The following is a 20,496-nucleotide window of genomic DNA, read 5'->3' as shown; positions in this document are numbered from 1 at the left end:
GACATTTTGCTGATATTGTGAAGTTGTTATAAATTTTGTAGTAATTTTCTAGACTGTTAATTTGTTTGCCGTTCAGCTCTTTAGAGGGAAAGCTTGTGTAGCTGTAAAATGATCTGCTTTTGCTGGTTGAGTAGTTGGGCTATCTGCTCCTGAAGATTTCCTGCAGTCGGAAAATGTTTAAAAAAAAGAGATTAGCTTAATAAGACTGATTGGTGGTGCTCATTTAATTTCAATGCTAGAACTGTGTGTTGAATTTGTTCTTNGCACCTTATGAATTGATTAAAAATGTCTTCTAAACAGAAGAAATTTTGACTATGGTTTAAGAATTATGAGACACCAATGAGAAACAAGATGCCGATGAGAATGCATCTTGCAGTCTGTCTTTCTTTTATTTATTACAATACTAATCGAATATAAAAAGTGGATATTATGCAACAGTTTACAGAAATACAATCAAAACAGAGAGTGCTCATGCACTTGATGCATTTGAGCAAAACGACAACTCCCATACTGGAGGACAAAAAAAAAGCAGGACAGGTCTCCGCGGCAACCACAGTAGTGCTGCTTCTGTGTGTAGAGACATTAAACGCATCACACACCAAGGGCCAGACACAAAGTGTGAGAATGAAATGGTGCTAAAGGCATCGCATGGACGAAGCTATTAACAGCTTTCTTCATAATCCCTTAATAACTTCTAAAAATGAACGACTACATGAACTAGAAAACAAGACAGCAGTAGAAAAGGTTTTTGTGGAAAATAATAAAAAGAAAGTAACTTCCATTATTCTTGCTGAATTGTTCAAATCTTTCTTATACAAGTTTTTTTTTTCTTAAAAAGCACTAACACCAGATTTTAAGGCACTTTTCTGCTCTACAGGTGGGAGTTTAGTTTGTCACCCCTAATGATTTACAGGCACCCTAAATTTTAAAAAGGCCACCAATAGTTTCACAATAAGCACAAACAAATGTTTCTCTTTTAAGGTACAAACCGAGGAGAAATGACATGGCTGCTGAGTAAAAACTTAGGGGATGTCTAAGCATTTCTGCACTGAGCTGTACATCATCAGTCCTTTTTCGGTTCCCTTTGAGTTTTTAATGGAAAGGTTTGCATCCTCCTTGTTCAATGAACCAGGAGGATGGATTTCAAGGAACTAAACAAGTAGAACCACATCAGAGTGAATTTAAACATGCAAACTAAGCGGTTATTGATGCATTATGTGCGAGTGACCAGAAATGTAGTCTATCACCATCTCACCTTCTTCGATTCTGCCAGTTTTTGATAGAACAAAAGGAAACTTGGTGACATGAGACGTAATCATGGGAAGTTCATGTTTTTCCTCAAATGGAATGAAAGTTTACCAGAAAAAAAAAACAAAAAAACAACCCTAATCTACTCTGAGTCAGAAAGAAATTATCCTTAATCAGACACAAACAGTTAGTCAGAACATTTCAAGCCACGAGTCGATAACAAAAACTCAACACAATTCATGCTATCTCTTCATCAAACAGTAGGATAAAAAACGCTTGAGAAATATTAAGCTTGCTTTCCCACTCAGGAAATCCAATTGTCAGTAGAAACGGGTCATTTAAATAAACATGAGTGTTTAAGTGAATTACATTCCTAACTATCTGCGACCAGAAGCGTCCCCTTCCAGCAGAGACAGTGTGAACTCTTAAGGTCGAAGGGTTCAAGCAGTAACGTGACAAACCAAAACACACAACAGAACAAACACTTCAGTCAGATATACAGAAATCATGAGCAAAGTTATTGTGAGTCCACGAAGCTGAGCTTCCCCGAGGTACTTCCATATGGATCCGTGTTTTTGTAGTAAGGCAGAGTTGGTCCAGTTTCTAATAATTTCAACAACAACAACGACAACAACAAAAAACCACTTCTACACCCTGTTTTGGAAGAAGTTTTAGAAGGGTATAATCTAGGACATTTTCCAACTAAGAGATGCTGGACCCATTTCTTCTTTCAGGTTTTAAAGCCCACCGTTGTAGGCATAGTCTGCCTTGTTGTGCATGATCAGTTTGTTGTCCACAAAATAGAAACTGTCTGATTTGGTCTCATATGGGTGCTCCACCATTTGGCGAACTGAAACAGGAGAAAAAGAAACACAAAGTGAGTTAACGTGAGAATAACTGGAGGAAGAGCGGCGATCTGGTATTTCTGACAATGGGACGTAAACTCACTCAGGTCTTCGGGAAGCTGTGGAAACTCGTAAATATGTTCGCATGTGTTGCGGCTGTTGGGTATACAGAAGCCGAAGTCGAAGTCGAAGTTCTTGAGGAGCCGTCCCTGGAAGTAATGCCTCTCGATCATACGGAAGCTGTTGATGGGCCGGTCGCCCACTGTAAACTCAACGCTGCGGTTGGACAAAGAGACAGCAGAGACCCTTTTTTAAGCATGTACAGAAAGCGTTGAGTAACGATGACTGTTGGAGGCCGAGGGACTTACGTCGCCCCAACAGTGCGCAGTTTTAGGAAGGCAGGTGTGAACTGGTATCTGACGAAACGCCCCACGCTGGAGTCTGCATCCCCGCTCTCTTCGTCTTTCTCCACATGACCTAAAGCAGAGAATGAATTCACTGGAAGCCATGCAAACATGATTCACATCACAGAGTGGAACTGGTCAGGTATATGGGGAAGAAGGACGGAGTTAAATGCAGGGCAACCCTGGGAGACAACCTGGACGAGGTCACTTTCCAGTAGGAAAAAAATAGACACTGAAAGACTTTTAGGTAGTATTTAACAAGGAACACTGCTGTTTTCATGTTTGTTGACATCACTGAGACACATCTAGATGCAGCTCGTTCAGTATGAAAGCCCCTCAAAACGACTCCATAACCTTTGGTTGTAACTTGCACCTAGCGTTTAGGAGTAACAAGCTGTCCATGGTGGGTAAATTGAATGCACCACTTACCACTATTTGGAGGTTTGGCAATCTCAAAAAGAACCGTTCCGGTTTCGAGGTCTCTGATTTTGAACCGTGTGAAGTCGACGCTGTAGATATTATCCTCAGGTCTGCATAGGTAGTCTGAAACACCGGAGAAAAGCTGAATCAGGACCACAGTTGGGGAAATCCTGTTTTGTCCTTAGCAATAAGCTTTACTTTTTTCCTTTCTTGAGAAACCCACAAACAAAAATGTTCAAACATGTCTTTACTTTGAATATTGAGGTAGTGGTTAAGGACCTCTGCACCTTTTCCCGCAGGGTGGAGAGACCATGCAACACCTTCAAAGTACAGCAAGAGAGAAGGAAAGCAACTCGTTGTGTGGTCCGGGAAAAGTCCCCAAATAACAAGAAATGCTAGATTAAACTCCAGTCCAATGAGCGCCTGATGACTAATGAAAGGATTTACTGTAACTTGGAGGGTTCTGACAGACTCATGATGAGACAGGGCGGTCACTGCTTGACGGGGAGATTGGAATAAATCCAAGGAAGTCTTTCCCATTTTTGTAGTTCATTTTAACCATGTTTTAAAAGATTTGCAGCAGATGGGCTGTAATTCATATAAGATGCTAAAGAGAATTATGCAGGATAGACAACGTAGAGCACAATAAATAAATAAATAAAAGCGTTTTATGGGATCCCTGGTGAAGATGAGTTTTTTTTAAAAACTTTGTTTTAGAAAACTAAAGAATTATGTCTCCCAAAGAACCACTTCTTCTGGTCACTGAACTCTAAATTGGACAAGGACCTATAATTATCTGGCTTATTAAAAATAAATTGTAAAATAAACCTGAAGCTGATGTTAGAAAAAGCCATATTTTGGGTCAGCAAGTCTTCATAACAACCACGAGACATCAACTGACTGCATGTGCGTGATGCAGGGAAAAAAAACAAACAAACAAACAAACAAACAAAAAAAACTTTTTTCTGTCTTCCTGTCAAATACTCTGACCACAGAGACGTTCAGTCTGATGCTGTGGAGACTATTGGAAACTAATATTAATAGTTTCAGCAAAACAAAACAAAAACTCTTCAAGTGGGTTTGACGGGAAAGATAAGCACTTTATTCACAGTGTTCGGTATGGTGGAGGATCTATGAGGCTGTGGGACTGTTTTGTCAGAGACTCAGATTGAAAAAAAACAACATCAAAACACAATAACAAAAAAAGATGCTTCAAACCCCATACTAGCAGTAGTTATAAAACCCATAATTACTACATTCCCTTCTGGCAATTTTAAGCGAATAACAGACTGTACCCAAAACTAATTGTTAATATTTCTACGCTTTCAAAGATGACCAGAGGTGGATAGAAAAGCGAACATTTAACATTAGCAACAATTAGCACATTTTTTTCCTAAGCCTACTGTTATCAAACCTTATAAAGATAACGTTTATTGGGTTCATAGGATACCTTCCGTGACAACCCGCAGACCCAGGACATGGTCCGGGGAGATATCTGGTCCTAAAGCCCGGAGCTCATCCTCTGTGACCGAAGGCCACTTATCCGTGTGGCTGCGCCTTGACTTCAGCTTCCTCAGCATTCCTCCGCCGGTCTTTCTGTCACGGTTGCTGCTCTCCACCGCTTTGTCTGCGTCCTTCTGCCCCTTCCCGGCTGCCTGTGACGGTTTGTTTCGAGAACTGTTCATATCGCCCACGAAGGCGATAAAGGAGCAGTTTTGTTGTATTTCAGGCACTTTACAAACTGAAGCTATAATTTCAAGATGGCGTAAAGCGTGAGAGAGATGGAAAGCTGAGGCTGGGATTGGCTGGAAGCGATTGAGGCTGCCATGGTTACCAAAAGGGGTGTGAATGGTTTAATGTTTAGATCGCCCCGTTTGTATTTCGACTCTGTATACCTAGAGTTGATAAAAACTAATCGTATTCTGTATGTTTTGATGCACGTTTAGCGTTCGCTTCTCGTCTGAATATTAGCTCAAACGGTTTTTCGACTCCTGGCCGCCTATGAATGGTCTCAAAAGCATAATATATTTCCCAATGATGTCCGCATGGTGGCGCTCGCGCGACAGCTTAACACAAAAGTTTTGTTGACGGAAGTTCCTGCGGAAAAATAGAAGCAACGATGGTGCGGGTGAAGTCGAGGTAAAACACGTGCTTTTAGTTACCTTTGTGTGTTTGAGATGCATCTCTGATGTTATCTGTTTATATCGGCAGGTATTTGTTATGTGAGATAAATGTATCTGACAGGCGCGACCTGCTGAAGCTGGACGATCGAGCTGTAGCGGGGTCCGTGAAGGCAGCAGTGGCCCGCACTCACGGTGACTACGGAGCAGCTCTTTGCAGCATCCGATTCTGCGGTAAGCTGTCAGTGCATGGAGTGGTCGGACTATTTCCTTGATTAGACCGCATACTGCAGTAAAATAGCACTTAACATTGACCGTTCATTGTAAATGCGAAATCCTCGTCAGTAGGAATTGGTAGATAAGTACAACGGGATAAAACTGATACAATTGAAATCAGGATTCATATCTTGCTCTAAACAGGAGCTGTTCAGCTAAAGAGTATCAAAATTAGCAGAGACAAAACAGACCTCAGGGGCTCTGATCAACTTATGTTGTTTTACTGTGCAACTAAAATCCACTAACTGTTTGAGATCATCTGTTTCTTCACCAGACTCTAAAGTGAAAACCGTATTAATGAAAGTACCTAAACAAATTGAAACAGTTAGACAAGGATACTTGGAGGGCAATGTTTAGTCAGATTAAAGAAAGGACGAACAGATCAAAATGGAGCTCACCACAGCATTTATATGCCATAAAATTTAACACTGTAACATGTAGCATTGTATTCTTTAAAACATTGAACAAACAAGACATGCAAAAGGTCAAAAAGTTCAAATCAGCAATAAAAGAAGTCCAACCAATAAACCATTCCATATGGAGGTATATACAAGAATTGGACTTCCTAAGAATTGAAGAAAACAAAACACTTTGTGTCTGATGAGTTACGGCACTGTGCACAAGGATCACAGCAAAAGTAAAACCAGTTGACTGGTGAAAAGATCCAGCATCTGGTGAATTATATTTTTCCAGTATCAGAATGAACTAATTTGTCTTTCAAATTGTGATTTAATGTCATCAAAGGGGGCATACAGTTGATATAACTGAAGAATGGCTTTCTTTTAAGGGTGCTAGTGTTTTTTTTACTGTATTTTTTCTGAAAATGTACAAAAACATCTGCAGATGAATTTAAGTTTCCTTGAGATTTTTTTTAAAGACTTTGCAAAACACTTTGACAAAAGAGGTACAGCTTGTTCAACCAGAAGAGTTGGAACATTTGCTTGCCTTAATGCTCTGTTCGCCTTTGATTTATGAAGGTACTCCCGAACTCAAAACATTGCTCGTGTATTGTCATCGGTCTAAATATAAGGTGGTAGTTTAATTTCCTGGTGCAGGAATTTGATTCACTAACACTTTAATCATTTCTCTCTGTCTCTTGTTTTTTTTTTTTCCTTCAGTGAAATATCTGAATGCCCACACTGGAATTGTGTTTCTCCGTTTCCACAAAGGATTTTACAAACTCCTCTGGTCTGCTCTGCCATTCATTACAAGCATTGAGTGTCGTGGACAAATAATCCCATGTTTCTTAAACTGTTTGCATGTTGGAGGTGAGGTGTAAAAAGGAAAAAAACACACAAAATAACACTGAAATACATTAAAATCACTATCAAATTTAGAGTGGTTACTTCTCTACAGGAACAATCAGAACATGTCAGAAGTTTTTGATCCGATACAACACCCGGCAGCTCCATCAAATGCTCCCTAAATATAAAAATAAAGGTAATGAATTAATTAAATTGATCAGTTCTTTCTGGTTTGATCAATTCTTTCTCATTTGATCCAATGTCTTTCTTTCTTTCTTTCTTTTTTTTAGAGGAAAAAAGGAAGATTCAAGAAGCAATTCTAAGCTGCTCTCTAACAGGTGGAGGCAACAAAGCATTGGAGGATGAGCTGGAGAGTGAAGAGGAGGATGATGAATAAGGAATTAAGGGAATCTCTCTTTTATTTCGTTTTATAGGGTTTTTCAGTGGCTATGTAAACATCGCACTTTGAATAATTAATGAGACCTAACAGAAGCATGGCTAATATTCTACAATTTCTCCAGAAAGTATGTCAGCATAAAAATATCAGTTACATGGCATGCTAAAAATAATATTGTAATTTAATTTTACGTTTGACATTTTTATGTAATAAATGTATTTATGTTTTGTCTGACATTTTTTTCCTTTAAAGAAGAGGGATGTTAGCAGTGTTTGTCATAGTATATAATTATTTATTGTTTTTTACATTATTTTCTCCACATGCTCACAAAAACCAGCCGTAGATTCAATGGCATTTATTGTCAAATACAGCAGTAGAAGCAAACGGCTAGATTTTGTTATAGCAATAGAAAACAACATGCTATTTAATATTACTGGCTTTTGTTCAGAAGGACAGTACACTTCCGATTTTGGCATTCCTGGACAATAATTATAAAAGTCTTAACGTTATTTTTTTTTCTTATATTTATTATGCCTTTGTACCATTCAGATCTGAGACACACCTGGTTTCTTTCTAGAACAGGCTGGACATTCTCACTGTGTTTGCATTTAGTCATTTTAAATAATTGATTTTAATTGTAGATAGATGAAAGAAAAAAAACAAATCAAATCAGTGCAGTACATTTAATTATTGAGGAGAAACTACCATTACTTCTTTTTAAATTTCTATTTTTATTTTTACATGAAATCCCACATACTGCTGTAATTCTTAACCCTATATCCAGTGAACCTTGTTTCAGTTGTTTGAACTTTTTTTTGTTATTATACAGTAAATGCTGGCTTGTCTGAATGAGCTATTTTCCAATGGCCATCTCCTGGCAGGTTAATCAACATGTGCCCTAAAAAGCATGTTCTATTGTTCTTAAAACTTTGCATAGGGGCAAAATAAAGAGAAGAAAAAAACCCTGACCTTAATCATGCTAAATTTGTTAAAGCAACAGGAAGTCATGCATTAGTGAAATAAGGTTTCCAGATGGTAGTCACCTTAAAAAAGTAACAATGAAATTACGAGTCTATTCATTTTACAGGAATATTTATGGTTGCCATTAACATAGTGACAACTGTGGTTGTGTTAAAAAAGATTCTTTTTTTATTTTAGATTTTTACCTGTACTGAGTACATGGACCCTGAATTAGAAGTTTTTAGGGGTTTAAATTTAAATTTCCATACTAAAACTGTTTATACATATTTAAGCAGTTATAACGGTGGAGGCGGTGTATGCAAATATTATAGTTCCTATGGGGGGGCGGCAAGTTAGGAAGTTTGTAAATCTAACAGATTTGTAATTTCTACATTTTCTCAAAGATTTGGGGGCTTTCAGATCGTGAGTGGAGTTCTACTACATTTCCCAGAGTTGCTCGCTCATATCTTCGCTAACTAGGCTGGCAGCGTTACAAGAAACATCCGGGTCTCTCAGGTTCCTGTCTGGCGACCCGTCGCCATTAGTGCACGCTCTTTACTACGGACCTCGTTTTTAGGCTAAAATTCCCAATTTGGGTTGTTTTCCAGCTTCTGGAAAACATTTAGCGCCTTGTTAAGGGCACGTTGTTTTCCTTAACGAGCAAAAACCCGACAGTCAGAGGGGGTTTTGGCCCCGTTTGGCGAGCTTTCGTCCTCTCCTCTGCCAGGCTTCACGACTTGAGACGCCATAACCGTGTCTCTTTATTTTTCTCTGGTTTGTTTTATGGTCAAGATGTCGCCGTGATGGGGTCTCCGCGTTTGACAGAAATGAATCAGGGCCTTCGCCGCCTGACCCGCACTCACTGCAACCCGCTATTGTCCTCCGTTTCCCCGTTTAATGCTAGAGAGCTCGGCGGCTCTCTGCCAGAAGCTCGGCCCGAACAGCGCTCACTGCACGGAGACAAACATGGAGAAAAACCCCAACAGCAGCACCAGCAACAAGGTTCCGCCCCGTTCCAGCTCCACAGGCCCACCGCCTGGAGAATCTAAGCCCAAAACAGGTACAAATACACTCAAAAATTGTTCCTTGTGTTTGTAAAGCTGTTGGATATTTGCAGCGAAAACCCCCCAACTCCCCGTGGCGTGCTGGGGCCTAGCAGCAGCGCTGCACAGCTTGTTTATCAGGAGCGACTGACGTCGCCATCAAAACATTTGAGCCAGCAGCAGTCAGAGCTGCGGCTGACACATGCATACAGCTTTTTTACATGTAATATTATATACCCCGGATTAATATACCACAACTCTCCCATACGTGACAGCTAAAACTCCACCAGTTCAACTTCTTAATAATTGAAAGTTAAGTTAGTTTTGATGGAAGCCAGTATAAATTAACATTTATTCACGGTGCACTTTACACACCCAAAGTGACCTGAAAGGGCTGTACAGGTCCATAAAATAAAACATAACCAATAAAACACAAACACCTAGAATAAAACAGACAAAAAAAGGGAGAGAAAAAAATATTTTTTTACCTTGTATATTAATATTTATTTATTTTAGTTGAACATTTTGTAACCAGTCTTTGCTTCATTAAATGATTAGCAGCTTAGTTACCTGAAAAAAAAATCCAAACTACTGTAGGTCAGCAGCTTCCTTAATTAGCTACATTTAAAAATAAATAAAATAAATACATTTGAACAACAATACCACTATCTTAATTCATTGTTGAAAAGTGACAGTTCCTGTTGCTCATGCTAAAATATTATTACAGTTAACTTTTTAAAAAATGTTGCATGTTTGTTATACCAGTATTATTGTATTCAATACTAATGTGTATTAAGCTACTGCAGCTTAGTTGCAGGAGCTTTTTCTTTCTAGTAAAACTTTTTCAGTAAAGTCTCTTTGTTGACACAAAAATAATGATTTTATTTACATTTTTTCATTTTAATTTACTCACCATTTTGGATCAGTTGTTTTAACAAACCTGAAACAGAAAGATATTAACACAGTTTTGTTAAGTGTTTGTCTCAGATCATATCATCATGACGGTGCTCAGCCACATTTTTGTATTTTGGACATTTTGCTGATATTGTGAAGTTGTTATAAATTTTGTGGTAATTTTCTAGACTGTTAATTTGTTTGCCGTTCAGCTCTTTAGAGGGAAAGCTTGTGTAGCTGTAAAATGATCTGCTTTTGCTGGTTGAGTAGTTGGGCTATCTGCTCCTGAAGATTTCCTGCAGTCGGAAAATGTTTAAAAAAAGAGATTAGCTTAATAAGACTGATTGGTGGTGCTCATTTAATTTCAATGCTAGAACTGTGTGTTGAATTTGTTCTTGTCATAAATTAAGGAACCAGCTGAGCAGTGTGCAGCAAGAGGTGGAGAAGGAGCAGGTTGACAAGAGCATCTCAATATTTTATTTTAGTTTTTTTTAGTTTTCTTTCATTTCTGCAGACCTTGAGGTCCTCTAAATCGATGATGCCACCAGGAGTCCTGGGGTTTAAATTGCAAAAAAGGGAGCTTGAGACATTAAGTCGCCCCAGAGTCAAAATGCACTGGAGTTATGAAAATAACTATGTACATTGCCTCATCTAACCTATTTTATTATTTCTGTCTCAGAAGGTAAAAATAATGGGGGCTCTAAGCGCTACAACCGGAAGCGGGAGCCCTCCTTTCCCAAAGCTGAAAATTTCCCCGGCCCTCGCCGCACCAATTCACAGAAAAGCAAGAATTTCGACAAGAGACCTCCTCAGAGAGGCGGGGGGCGACAGTATGGAGTCCTGGGCGGAGGACGACGTGAGGAGGTTCGTATTCTCCATCATCATCTTCGCTTTGTTGAGGGCTATGGGGGGGGAAGCAGATTCTTTGAGCCTAACTTTCTCATTTGTGCGTCTGCAGGTAGCAGAGACCCGCCGGGCCGAGTTTAGCCCGGCTCAATTTGCTGGACCCAAAAAAATCAGCCTGAATCACCTGCTAAATTTCACCTTCGAGCCTCGCGGAGGCAACGACGGCGTCGGAGACGGCGGCCACTCCTACTGGGGCCGCAGGAACAAGTGGGGCCACAAGAACAAGCCCTTCAACAAGGAGCTTTTCCTCCAGGCCAAGTAAGCAGACCCTGAAGTAGTCGAGTAGAGTTGAAAATGATTTTAGTTATCGATTAATAACAATTAATCAGATTAAATGTTTCAGCCCTACAGTCAAGAGGTTAGAAGTAGAAAACTAATGTTGAACTCGGGATGTTTTCGTGTTTCAGCTGCCAGTTTGTGGTGACTGATGACCAGGACTACAAGGCTCACTTCACTGACCCAGACACTCTGGTCAACTGGGACTGTGTACAGCAAGTGGTAAGTATGGATCCATCCAAGCTTATGTCCACAAGAGGTTAAATTGCGTAACGACGGATGTTTTCTGTGCATCGGCAGCGCATCTACAGCCACGAGATGCCATCTTGCCCCATCTGCCTCTATCCTCCTGTGGCGGCTCGCATCACACGGTGTGGACACATCTTCTGCTGGCCGTGCATGCTCCACTACCTGTCTCTTAGCGACAAGAGCTGGTCCAAGTGCCCCATCTGCTACGAGGCCGTGCACACAGCTGACCTGAAGAGGTACACGAGGAGAGAAAGGCTGCAGACAGGATGCAGTTAATGTTACTTTTGAAACAATTGAGTAGTTGTTAAATCACAGAAGTAGCTTAGCTTCTTTGTGTGTTCAGACAGTGTGAGTATATAAACTGGACTTTTTTTGTTATTGTTGCAGTGTGGTTGCCATGGAAACCAAGCAGTATGTGGTCGGGGACGAAATCACCATGCGTCTGATGCGGAGAGAAAAGGGGGCTCTGGTGGCTATGCCAAGCTCCCAGTGGGTGAAGGTGGAGGAGCCTGTCCGCTTTGGAGGCAAGTGGCTTTTCTTGGCGTGTTTTCACACTTGATAGTCCGGTAGACTCGGTTCAGTCGGGGGTCAAAGTTGCAACAGTTGTTACATATTCAGCTGGTGTGATCCGCTTTCACACTGCTCTGTGTCAAACAAACCAAAACCCTTTGAAAAACGTGTTTGTCTCTTCACCTGTGGTGGCGCTGCACCAAGAGCTACTGAAGGAAACGACATGAAAACCTTACAAGTGCAACTTCCTTCTTCATTAAATGTAAACAGAAATGGAGTAGCGTCAGATTTTAGCAGTTGTAGGATTTCTCTTTTGTCTTTGTTAAAAGGTCTCTAGACATTTCTCCCGCTAATGCTAGAGCACGGGTTTGTTTTGGTTGCATTTACCCAGAATGCTCTGTGCTCCGGTCCTCCTGGTGATCACATTATGCATTTTAATCGCGCTGGAGTTCACTTCAACTAAACCGAGACCCGTGTTTGCTTTTCTGACCTGCGTCAGAGCACGATCACACATTCACTCCTTCCCAGACGAATCGGACTTAAAAAAATAAACAGTTTAAATTTCCTTCTTAGTGCAGTCTGGACTGAGAAAAACTTTTCTATTGTCACTGACTTCATAGGAATACTTGTGTTGATTGATCAGGTTGGAAGGCTTTTTATTTGTCATCAGAGAATGATGGTAACTTCTCTTTATTTATTTTTTTTCTTTGTAGACTCTTCTTTGAGTCAGTATTCCAAGCTGCTGCTGACATCCCCGTCGCAGGTCCTGGATTTGGTAACGGAGGAGAAGGGAATCCTGCAGGCTCAGCTGAGCCTGGAGGAGGAACCTGAGGGCTGCTTCATCCAGAGCGCCCTCTGTCTTTTGCAGGTAGGACTGTTTTTCCTGATGATGCGTTTCAAGGAGCAGCAACTAAAGGATATAAAATTAGAAAAACACACAAGCACATAACTGTTTGAATGTTCTTGATGATAGGAGCAGGAGGAAACTCTGCTGAAGCATCAAGTGGCTAATGCAGAAATCCCTGACCTGTCCCCACTGACTCTGAACGATCCTCCTTCCCCGCTGGATGAGGTGGTGACCACTACCCTCAGTGCCAAGGTAACTCTAAAACCGCCTGTTTTGTGATGGATCAGAATACGTGCCTTGCATTTTAATTTTCTTTTATCTACAGTTCTTAGTAAGGTTGCAAGTTATCGATAAATTAGTTAATCTAAAGTCGATCGACTAATGAAATGAAACCTGAGTTTTGTCTTGTATCAACAGAAGGGGTTACATTTTTCTTAATATGCTTATTAAAAAAATGTTATTTTGTATCAGCTGTATTAAATACTAAAAAAATTTATCGTATTTTCTCACATTATTAAACTTTCACATTTATAAAATGTGAAAATGTGTTAAAGCTTCAGTTTTGTAATTTTCAGTTGACATGCTTAAGGATGACCAACAACGCCCTCTGCTGGATGTCAGCCAAACTACAACACTAAAAAACGGCCTAAGAAGACTTTATTAGTTAATTGACTGGAACTAATTTTAATCTAATAAACCATTAACTGACAATTAATTGAGTTGATTGATTGTTTGCATTTGTAAATTCTACATTAAGACTCCGTCCCTCATTTCTCTTGCAGCCTGTGCTGCAGTACTCCTCGGCTTTTGACGACGAGGTGGCGGAGTTCCCACAGGACACAGCTGCAGAGCTGCCAGGTAGTCCCGACGCTGTCCTAGAGAGCGTCCTGGAGGAGACCCCCGAGAGCGTCCTGGAGGAGCCCCCCGAGGCTGAGGCTGAGCCGGAGCCCCAGCTGGAGGAAGAGAGCCCAGCCAATCAGATGGAGTCTGCCCGCCCCTCTGCTGCTGTGGTGCACGGACCGTACTACTATTTCTACCAAGGTGTGCAATTCCCTCTCCTGTCCAACACCATGTGTGTAGAGATTATCTTCATCATTTGTTTTTGTTTTTCAAAATTTTGTAAAAAAAAAAAAACAAATAAAAAATTGCAGAAATTAGATTGTGTGCTTTAGAGTTTGGTTTTTAATAATTAAATGTTTTTTTCCTCTCTGTCAGCTGACGACTGCCAGCAGATGTTCCTGCATCCCATCAACGTGCGCTGCCTTCTGCGTGAATACGGCAGCTTGGAGGCTTGTCCCGACTCCATCACTGCCACAGTGGTGGAGATAGTAGGACACACAGTCAATGAGGTCAGCAAAAAAAATAAATAAATAAAGAAATACTTGTGGAAAATAAGTATTAAGTTACTAAAAGTAATAAATGGATTTAAAGCTCTTCTTTTCAATAAAAAAAAGAGTTGATTTACTTTGTCAACATGTTCGCTTTAGGTCTACAAATAAAACTGTTTTGTTGGTTTATTTCAGGAGATCCGTCGTCGGCATCGCTATCTGGCTCACCTGCCGCTCACCTGCGAATTCAGCATCTGCGAGTTGGCCCTGCAGCCGCCGATCCTGTCCAAAGAAACTCTGGACACGTTTGCTGGTTTGGACACTTATTTTTTTTAATGTTTTTTTTTTACTGTTTTAACAGTCTTCACCCTCATCTTGTAAGACTCTTTTTTTTTTTAACACCTAAGTTATCCGTCAAACTTTTAGATGACTTGGAGAAGAGAAAGCGCCTGAGGCAGAAGAAGGCGAGGGATGAAAAACGCAGGGAGAAACGCATTGAAATGGAGGAGAACAAGAAGCAGGGGAAATGTAAGAGTCACTTTAAACTCGAACTCTCTGTGTGATTCCAGGTTGACTTTTCTTTTTGTCCTGTCAGATCCCGAGGTACATATTGGACTGGAGAACCTTCATCATTTCCCAGCATTCGGCTCCCCGCCCCACTACAGCAGCCCGCCAATCCAACCCGATTTTACTTTAGCTCCTCCATCTCCCCTCAGCACCAGCCCTTCCTCAGGTAAGATTCCCGTTTAGGTTTTATCCGTGTCGGAACATTATAAAATTCCCTCTAAATTCCCCCTCCTCCTCCTTCGTTTCAGATGGGATTAGCTTCCCGAGCCTGAGTGTGTCCTCGCCTACTGTGGGTAGCGTGGAGGACGATTCCCACTGCATGTCCTTTGCACAGGTGTGTGTTCAGTGAACATATGTAGATCAACCAATGGCGACAAAGTGATTAACTCCATGTGTTAATTCTGTGTAGATGCTGAAAGACGGGAAAGCCAGAGCTGATGCTGGGCTCAGGGTCACTCCAAAGAAAGGTGACACAAACCAAAGAATCATTTAACTAATTATTGATGTTTAAAAAAAGAGTAGTTATAGCCCTTCAATATTTGCACATTTCCCACTCAGCCATTTTGATTCAGGTGTGTTGGAGCAGAAGTGCATTAAAAGTTGCAGGACTGGAGCTGCAGGCCCTCCCTGTGTTTAGATTAACTTAGCATAACCCAGTACACAACTGTGAAGGTTTTGAACAAACTTTGCAGAACCAAGCAAACACTCCAGCTCCAGTTGCAATTAAAATTTTACTAAAGGAAATTTAAGGTAAATCTGTGTCAGGCTTTAACGTTTTCTTTTCATTTTTTAGAAAAATTGTATCATTTATCTTCCAATTTGAAATGTTGCACTGCTTCAGATAGTTACTGTATCACAATGAATCCTAATGGAAATATGTTGAAGGTTGCGGTTGGAAAAGGCAAAACGTGAATCGGTCAAGGAGCTGAAATCCATTTTTTCGACTGATAGGATTGTTTCCAGCAAACATTTTGTAATAATTTCACTAGTATCTACGAATGGTAGGTCTGGGTTGTTGTTGGAATAACTTGCGTTAAATGCAACAATGGTGGTTTGATGAGTTTGAGTTGAAGCACATCGGTGAAAGCAAAACGTCATGAACTTTTATACATGCTGTTTGTACATATCCTTTCAGGAGAATTTCTGACTACGGATTGTGTTTTCTCCCGTGCAGACAAGCTGCTCGCCCCCCCAGCGGCAGACAGCGACGGTGAGAGCGACGGCTCGGATCGCGTTCCCGTGCCCAGCTTTCAGAATTCCTTCAGTCAGGCTTTCGAGAAGGCCCTTCTGCAGCTGGACAGCGGTCCCGCCGCCCCGCCGCAGCCTGTGGTAGAACCAGGTCAGCAACCGTGCCATCGTCCAACGATCCAATTGACTGTCAGTCGAAGCGCACTCACTCACTCACTCACTCACTCACTCACTCTCACTCTCTCATAATCTTGTGTTTCAGATGAAAAGGGAGGGAAGAAGAAAAAGAAGAAACAGAAACTTCTCTTCAGCACATCCATGGTTCACACAAAGTAGAAAGAAAAAAAAAAGTTCATTTAATGATTTTGTTTCTTTGGGTCTTCCTGCTGCTTGTGTTTTATTTTCCTCCCCAGACGTTGGAAATCTAAGCTATGAAAGTAGGATTTACCGTGTAGCCAAAGCTCACATTACTTCAGATCCCATTGCTGCTGCTTTAGTTGTTTTCCCATCAGTTTCATTTCCAATCAGTTTGTCTTTTTTTGTCCAACCGGACCCATCACACTGAAAGCTTTCTGGGTAACCGCGCAGTTCCGATGCAAGGTAAACGAATATAACAAGTTGCTGTCTTCTAATATTTGTTGAAGCTTTCAGACATTTCATATCTTCCAAGTACATAGTTTGACACAGCTTCCAGAGTATTGCACCTAGGATGTATTACTACTACTAATAATAATATAGGCCAGGTCATGTGGAGGTGCTTCATACTAGAGTAGCAGTCAGCCAGCTGCAGGTATGTTGCACCTACACCACATCATCCTGGACGCCTGCCTTCCAAATAGTTTTGGAAAAGATGGAGCTGTTGCATTTTCTAGCTCTATCATAAGGACATGTTTTAGTACAAGAAAGAAAACAGTATTGTTAACTAAAATAATATCAGTTCTGTTCACTCTATAAAGCATCTCTGCTTGTTGAAAGCTGAAACATGCACTTTCTTTTTCCTTCAGTTTGTCCTGCTTCATTTTCTGATTGGGAATGTTTACCCTAACTATCATTATACCCAGTTGAAATTTGTTTGTGTGTGCCGGAGGATGTGCGGAGCTGGAGGATTGCTGAGATTTGGGCTCATGCTAACTATGAAGTGGATTGGATTTTTTTTTTTTTTTTTTTTTTTTGAGGGTTCTTCAATTCACCTATATTTTTGAGCAGGTTTATGGGGCAGACAGCATAGTTAGTATGTTGTAACAAATAAAGATTTATGCACAATTATAACCGTGTACCGTAATTTCTGAAATCATGTTCATGCAGTACTGCTCTTGTTCCACAAGAGGGCAGTGCTGATAACGCCCACATTTACCAGGCAAAGCTGTCACTGGCCGTTCTCCACCGAGTGGAAAACTGCTGCAAAGTAGTCAATTAAAATACAAGTTATTCTTTGAGACTTAATTGATTTTTTTTACTAGAGTAGATTGTTAATTTGTATCAAATTTATTATCCAAATACAAATGTATGTAAAGTTATTTATTTTCCGTTCGTTGGAAACCGGAAGTTAGAAGCTAACACTTCACACTTTCGGATTACTAGGTTTTATTCACGTACCTTTTAAATTGGGTTCTCGGGCAGTCTTACTGTTTTTAATTTTGCATCACTTCGGTAATGTGTTGAAGTTCGCCATTTAGTGTGGAATTCAACATTTTTTAAAGTCTTTTGTATGCCTTTGGAAGAAAGAGGCATCTGTGTTAAGATTTTCTTTGTGCCATTAGCCTATTATTCAAAATACATGTTCTTTTAGAAATAAGGTATCGCAAATGATTCGTTTTTTAATTCTGCTCCCCATTATAGTATTAATGTTCTATCGTTTTCAAATTGGTTCAAGATACTTTCCTCTGTTCTGTAAATCTACCCATTTGAATTTATGTGAAGGGGATTTAAAAAAACTGAAATGAAACCGTCAAAACTGCTCTCAGCTTTAGGTTCACAAAAAAGTACGATTCCAGTATGTGTAAATTAGACGGGTAGTGTTATCTTGAATATTTAATGACTAAAATTGTAATCTTTCTAACATATAATCTTTCAAATATAATTTTTGTGTTTCCAAAAGTGAAGGTCAGCGGCACACTGAAAAAAATACATTTGCTAACCATACCTTTCTGTAAAAACGGCACAACTCAGCTATAGCTTGTCATCTATAGAACATTATAGTGTTTTTGGTTTGTTTTTAATTTTGCTGTAAGTTAAGATAAATTATAATCATCCCTCAAAATAAGCCTCTTTGCTCACCTGGCTTTATGCTGACATCATAAAAGGCATATTTGAACAGAGCTTTTTCCAGTACTTCTGTATATTTCTTGTTTGCCCTTTATATGCATATTTCTACTCAACTTCCACCTTCACATGTGGTTATTTGAATTCTGAACTCCTGCAGCAAAACCTTTTCAGGAAAATAAAGCAATAAAAAACAGGCATGAAAACTGTTTGTCAAGACAACCACGGCACCAACCACAGGAATGTACAGATTTCCTTACTAGAAATGTTCAGACTTCATTTACAGTCTAATTATTTTTAAAAAATCATATGGATTTGATGAAGACGGGTTTTGAAATCACATTCAACTGTTTTGCAGAAGCGCTCTACTTTCATGGTCCTTTATTTTGAAAGTATTGACCGGAAAGGCGGTAGCCCGTGTGTCCAGCTTGATGGATCTTTGTAGCTAACCAGTCAGACTGCTTGTTGGCTGCTCAGCGCTGTCTGGTCGGTCCTGTCAACAACACTGCAACCTGAGACGGGATAGCCAGTCATTTGGCTAGCTGAGTAAACCAGCTAAATTAGCCACACTGCTAGCCTCTGTATTAACTAACTACCGAGGCTCTGGGACTACCGTGCAAAGTTGGCTGAATATAACCCAGTTTGGAGTTGATTCGACGGTGGCAGAGGAAAAAAACAAACAAAAACAAAACACTTCTCCGTTTGGTAAGTTGTCTCCAGAATGGATAAACCAGGCAGAGAAAGAAAGACAGGTTCAGTCAGTGTTTCCATTTTGAAAGTTCAGCTTCTTGAGTTGTTAGCCTTTCGGTTGCTAGCGAGCAATCTGTTGATGCGGTTTATAGGTCCTCCTGTTTTAAGTCTCCATGGTTGCTCATAAGTCCGAGCTCTTCATTAAGTGTGAACAAGTTTTTTTTTTCCCAGTGAAATTCTGTCCTGTTCGGTGCACGGCCAAAATTTGCGTTTCGGTAAATTCGACCGGATACTGTCCCTACTGATCCAGACAGTTGGGATGAGCTGGGAGGAAACAAGGAAGAGATAACACTTGTTGAAATGTTTAAACTAAAACAGCTTTGGCTGTCTTGTACGCCGTTGTTTTTGACCAAAATATGAATTAGCAGACACGGTTTCTGAACGCGTGTGTCATAAAATCTGCATTCACTGGCTTTTACTTAAAGCTGCACCAGTCGGACTTTTCCCGACCGATACCAATTTTCTTTCTCTTCCCATTTCCTCCTTTGAGTTTTATCTGGGGAGACTTTTTATGTGCTCCAATTCTGGAATTAATCACATTAACTTGGAGGGAAAAAAAATCCACGTCTCTTGATTGGTTTTGTTGTTTGATTCAAGTAGAATTAATGTAATTTATTGTCCAAAACTTATGTTCTTAAACCTCTCTGATATGTAATAATCGTCCATTCAAATGTCTGACAGACTGATTTTGCTTTCTCTTGCTGTTACCATCATGAACAGGTTGTACACCTGTATTTGTATGTGAGCAAGCATCTTAACACATGAAATTAGCCTCTGATTATTTACGACTTTGACTTATTTACAGTTACATTTATTTATGTTTAAACTTGACTCATTTTTCCTCAGTTGACTCTTTCTTTGATCAACAAGACCAAAAATGCAAAAATCGGAATACTTTTGCATGCTTTTTTGACTTATTTATTTATTTATTTTTTACGAAGAATTTACCACATATTAACTAATTTGCGGAAATTTTGCAAAAATTTATTTCGGAAATGTTTAAAGTTTAAATGTACACCAATCGATAATTATCTGGAGATTGAAATTAGCCAGTTATTTCTTGATTGGCCTCTGATTGATAAGTTATAAACATATGCTGTGTATCGGTCAGACGTCTCCTTGCCAATGCCGATCACTGAATCGGCATCGGACTGACTGTTGGAAGCTGAAACTCTGAGAAATCTGTGGAATAAATTCTTACGTCAGCAAATGTTGCAAGTCAAATAAATCAGAGAGCCATAAAATAACTTGACTTTAACTTATTAGTTTAGGTGAAACAAAAAGACAGCTGTGTTCGACTTTTGTATTGTTTAGATTAAATATCAGGTAGTTGATTTACAGTAGTCTTTTAATTCACCCCCCCAAAAAATCACGTTTGCTACTGTACAAAGATATTCTCACAATTCAAATCTGATGATGTTGAGAGTCGTATGCAGTGATGTTGAAATTGGTTAGGGTTTTTTTTTACTCGTATAGGTAATGTTTTTTTTACCTTTAATTTTCAAATAAAACACAGTTCACACAGCTTACTGAATGATTATTTATGTATAATATTCCTTTGGGTGAGAAAAGGGTATCAGCAGGTTAATATTAAAAACTAAATTAAAAGATGCAAATAAACAAATAATTCAATTCATTTTTAAAATAAGAAAATACAAATTTTGCTGCCTAAACCAGCTTTCCTTCATTTGAACCAGGTGAAGTAAAACTACAACACTTGAGGAGTTTTGACTGAAACATATTTTCAATAAATAAGTATATT

The 20,496-nt window shown here is 39.8% G+C and overlaps 4 protein-coding genes and 1 long non-coding RNA gene across 7 annotated transcripts in view; 4 read left to right on the top strand and 1 right to left on the bottom strand.

Annotated features, from left to right (window-relative positions):
• Positions 1-20,496, top strand: part of LOC107836760 (uncharacterized) — a 573,704-nt gene that overhangs the window by 418,475 nt on the left and 134,733 nt on the right. The window lies entirely within an intron of this gene.
• On the bottom strand, positions 689-4,674 carry LOC103141366 (protein unc-119 homolog B-like). The gene is made up of 5 exons (XM_007556998.2): positions 4,368-4,674; positions 2,927-3,040; positions 2,462-2,570; positions 2,197-2,369; positions 689-2,098 (listed from the first exon to the last, which is right to left on the bottom strand). The coding sequence occupies exons 1-5, from the start codon at positions 4,600-4,602 to the stop codon at positions 1,986-1,988; spliced, it is 744 nt and encodes a 247-aa protein (XP_007557060.1). The 5' UTR covers positions 4,603-4,674; the 3' UTR covers positions 689-1,985.
• On the top strand, positions 4,947-7,183 carry pop5 (POP5 homolog, ribonuclease P/MRP subunit). The gene is made up of 5 exons (XM_007556999.2): positions 4,947-5,056; positions 5,129-5,271; positions 6,432-6,581; positions 6,670-6,753; positions 6,848-7,183. The coding sequence occupies exons 1-5, from the start codon at positions 5,037-5,039 to the stop codon at positions 6,952-6,954; spliced, it is 504 nt and encodes a 167-aa protein (XP_007557061.1). The 5' UTR covers positions 4,947-5,036; the 3' UTR covers positions 6,955-7,183.
• On the top strand, positions 8,449-16,072 carry rnf10 (ring finger protein 10). 3 transcript variants are annotated; one of them, XM_016673786.1, is made up of 18 exons: positions 8,449-8,974; positions 10,531-10,715; positions 10,810-11,015; positions 11,165-11,255; positions 11,334-11,518; positions 11,670-11,806; positions 12,506-12,660; positions 12,766-12,891; positions 13,422-13,541; positions 13,572-13,680; positions 13,855-13,988; positions 14,163-14,280; positions 14,394-14,495; positions 14,563-14,700; positions 14,783-14,868; positions 14,944-15,001; positions 15,670-15,873; positions 15,985-16,072. In XM_016673786.1, exons 1-18 carry the CDS (start codon positions 8,812-8,814, stop codon positions 16,056-16,058), a joined length of 2,391 nt encoding a protein of 796 aa, XP_016529272.1. In that variant the 5' UTR covers positions 8,449-8,811; the 3' UTR covers positions 16,059-16,072. The 3 variants fall into 3 exon arrangements, with proteins under 3 accessions (XP_016529272.1, XP_007557059.1, XP_016529271.1); XM_007556997.2 differs by having other exon boundaries at positions 13,422-13,680; positions 15,709-15,873; XM_016673785.1 differs by having other exon boundaries at positions 13,422-13,680.
• LOC103141364 (trichohyalin) overlaps positions 18,372-20,496 on the top strand; it is a 40,303-nt gene continuing 38,178 nt past the window's right edge. The window contains exon 1 of the mRNA XM_007556994.2: positions 18,372-18,689. The gene's annotated coding sequence lies outside the window, so the exon portion shown is untranslated. The remainder of the gene's footprint in view (positions 18,690-20,496) is intronic.

The sequence above is a fragment of the Poecilia formosa genome, unplaced genomic scaffold, assembly GCF_000485575.1.
Source record: "Poecilia formosa unplaced genomic scaffold, Poecilia_formosa-5.1.2 Scaffold82, whole genome shotgun sequence".
NCBI classification, from domain to species: domain Eukaryota; kingdom Metazoa; phylum Chordata; class Actinopteri; order Cyprinodontiformes; family Poeciliidae; genus Poecilia; species Poecilia formosa.
The sequence above is the reverse complement of the archived record's forward strand: the minus strand, read 5'-3'. Positions and strand labels throughout refer to the sequence as shown.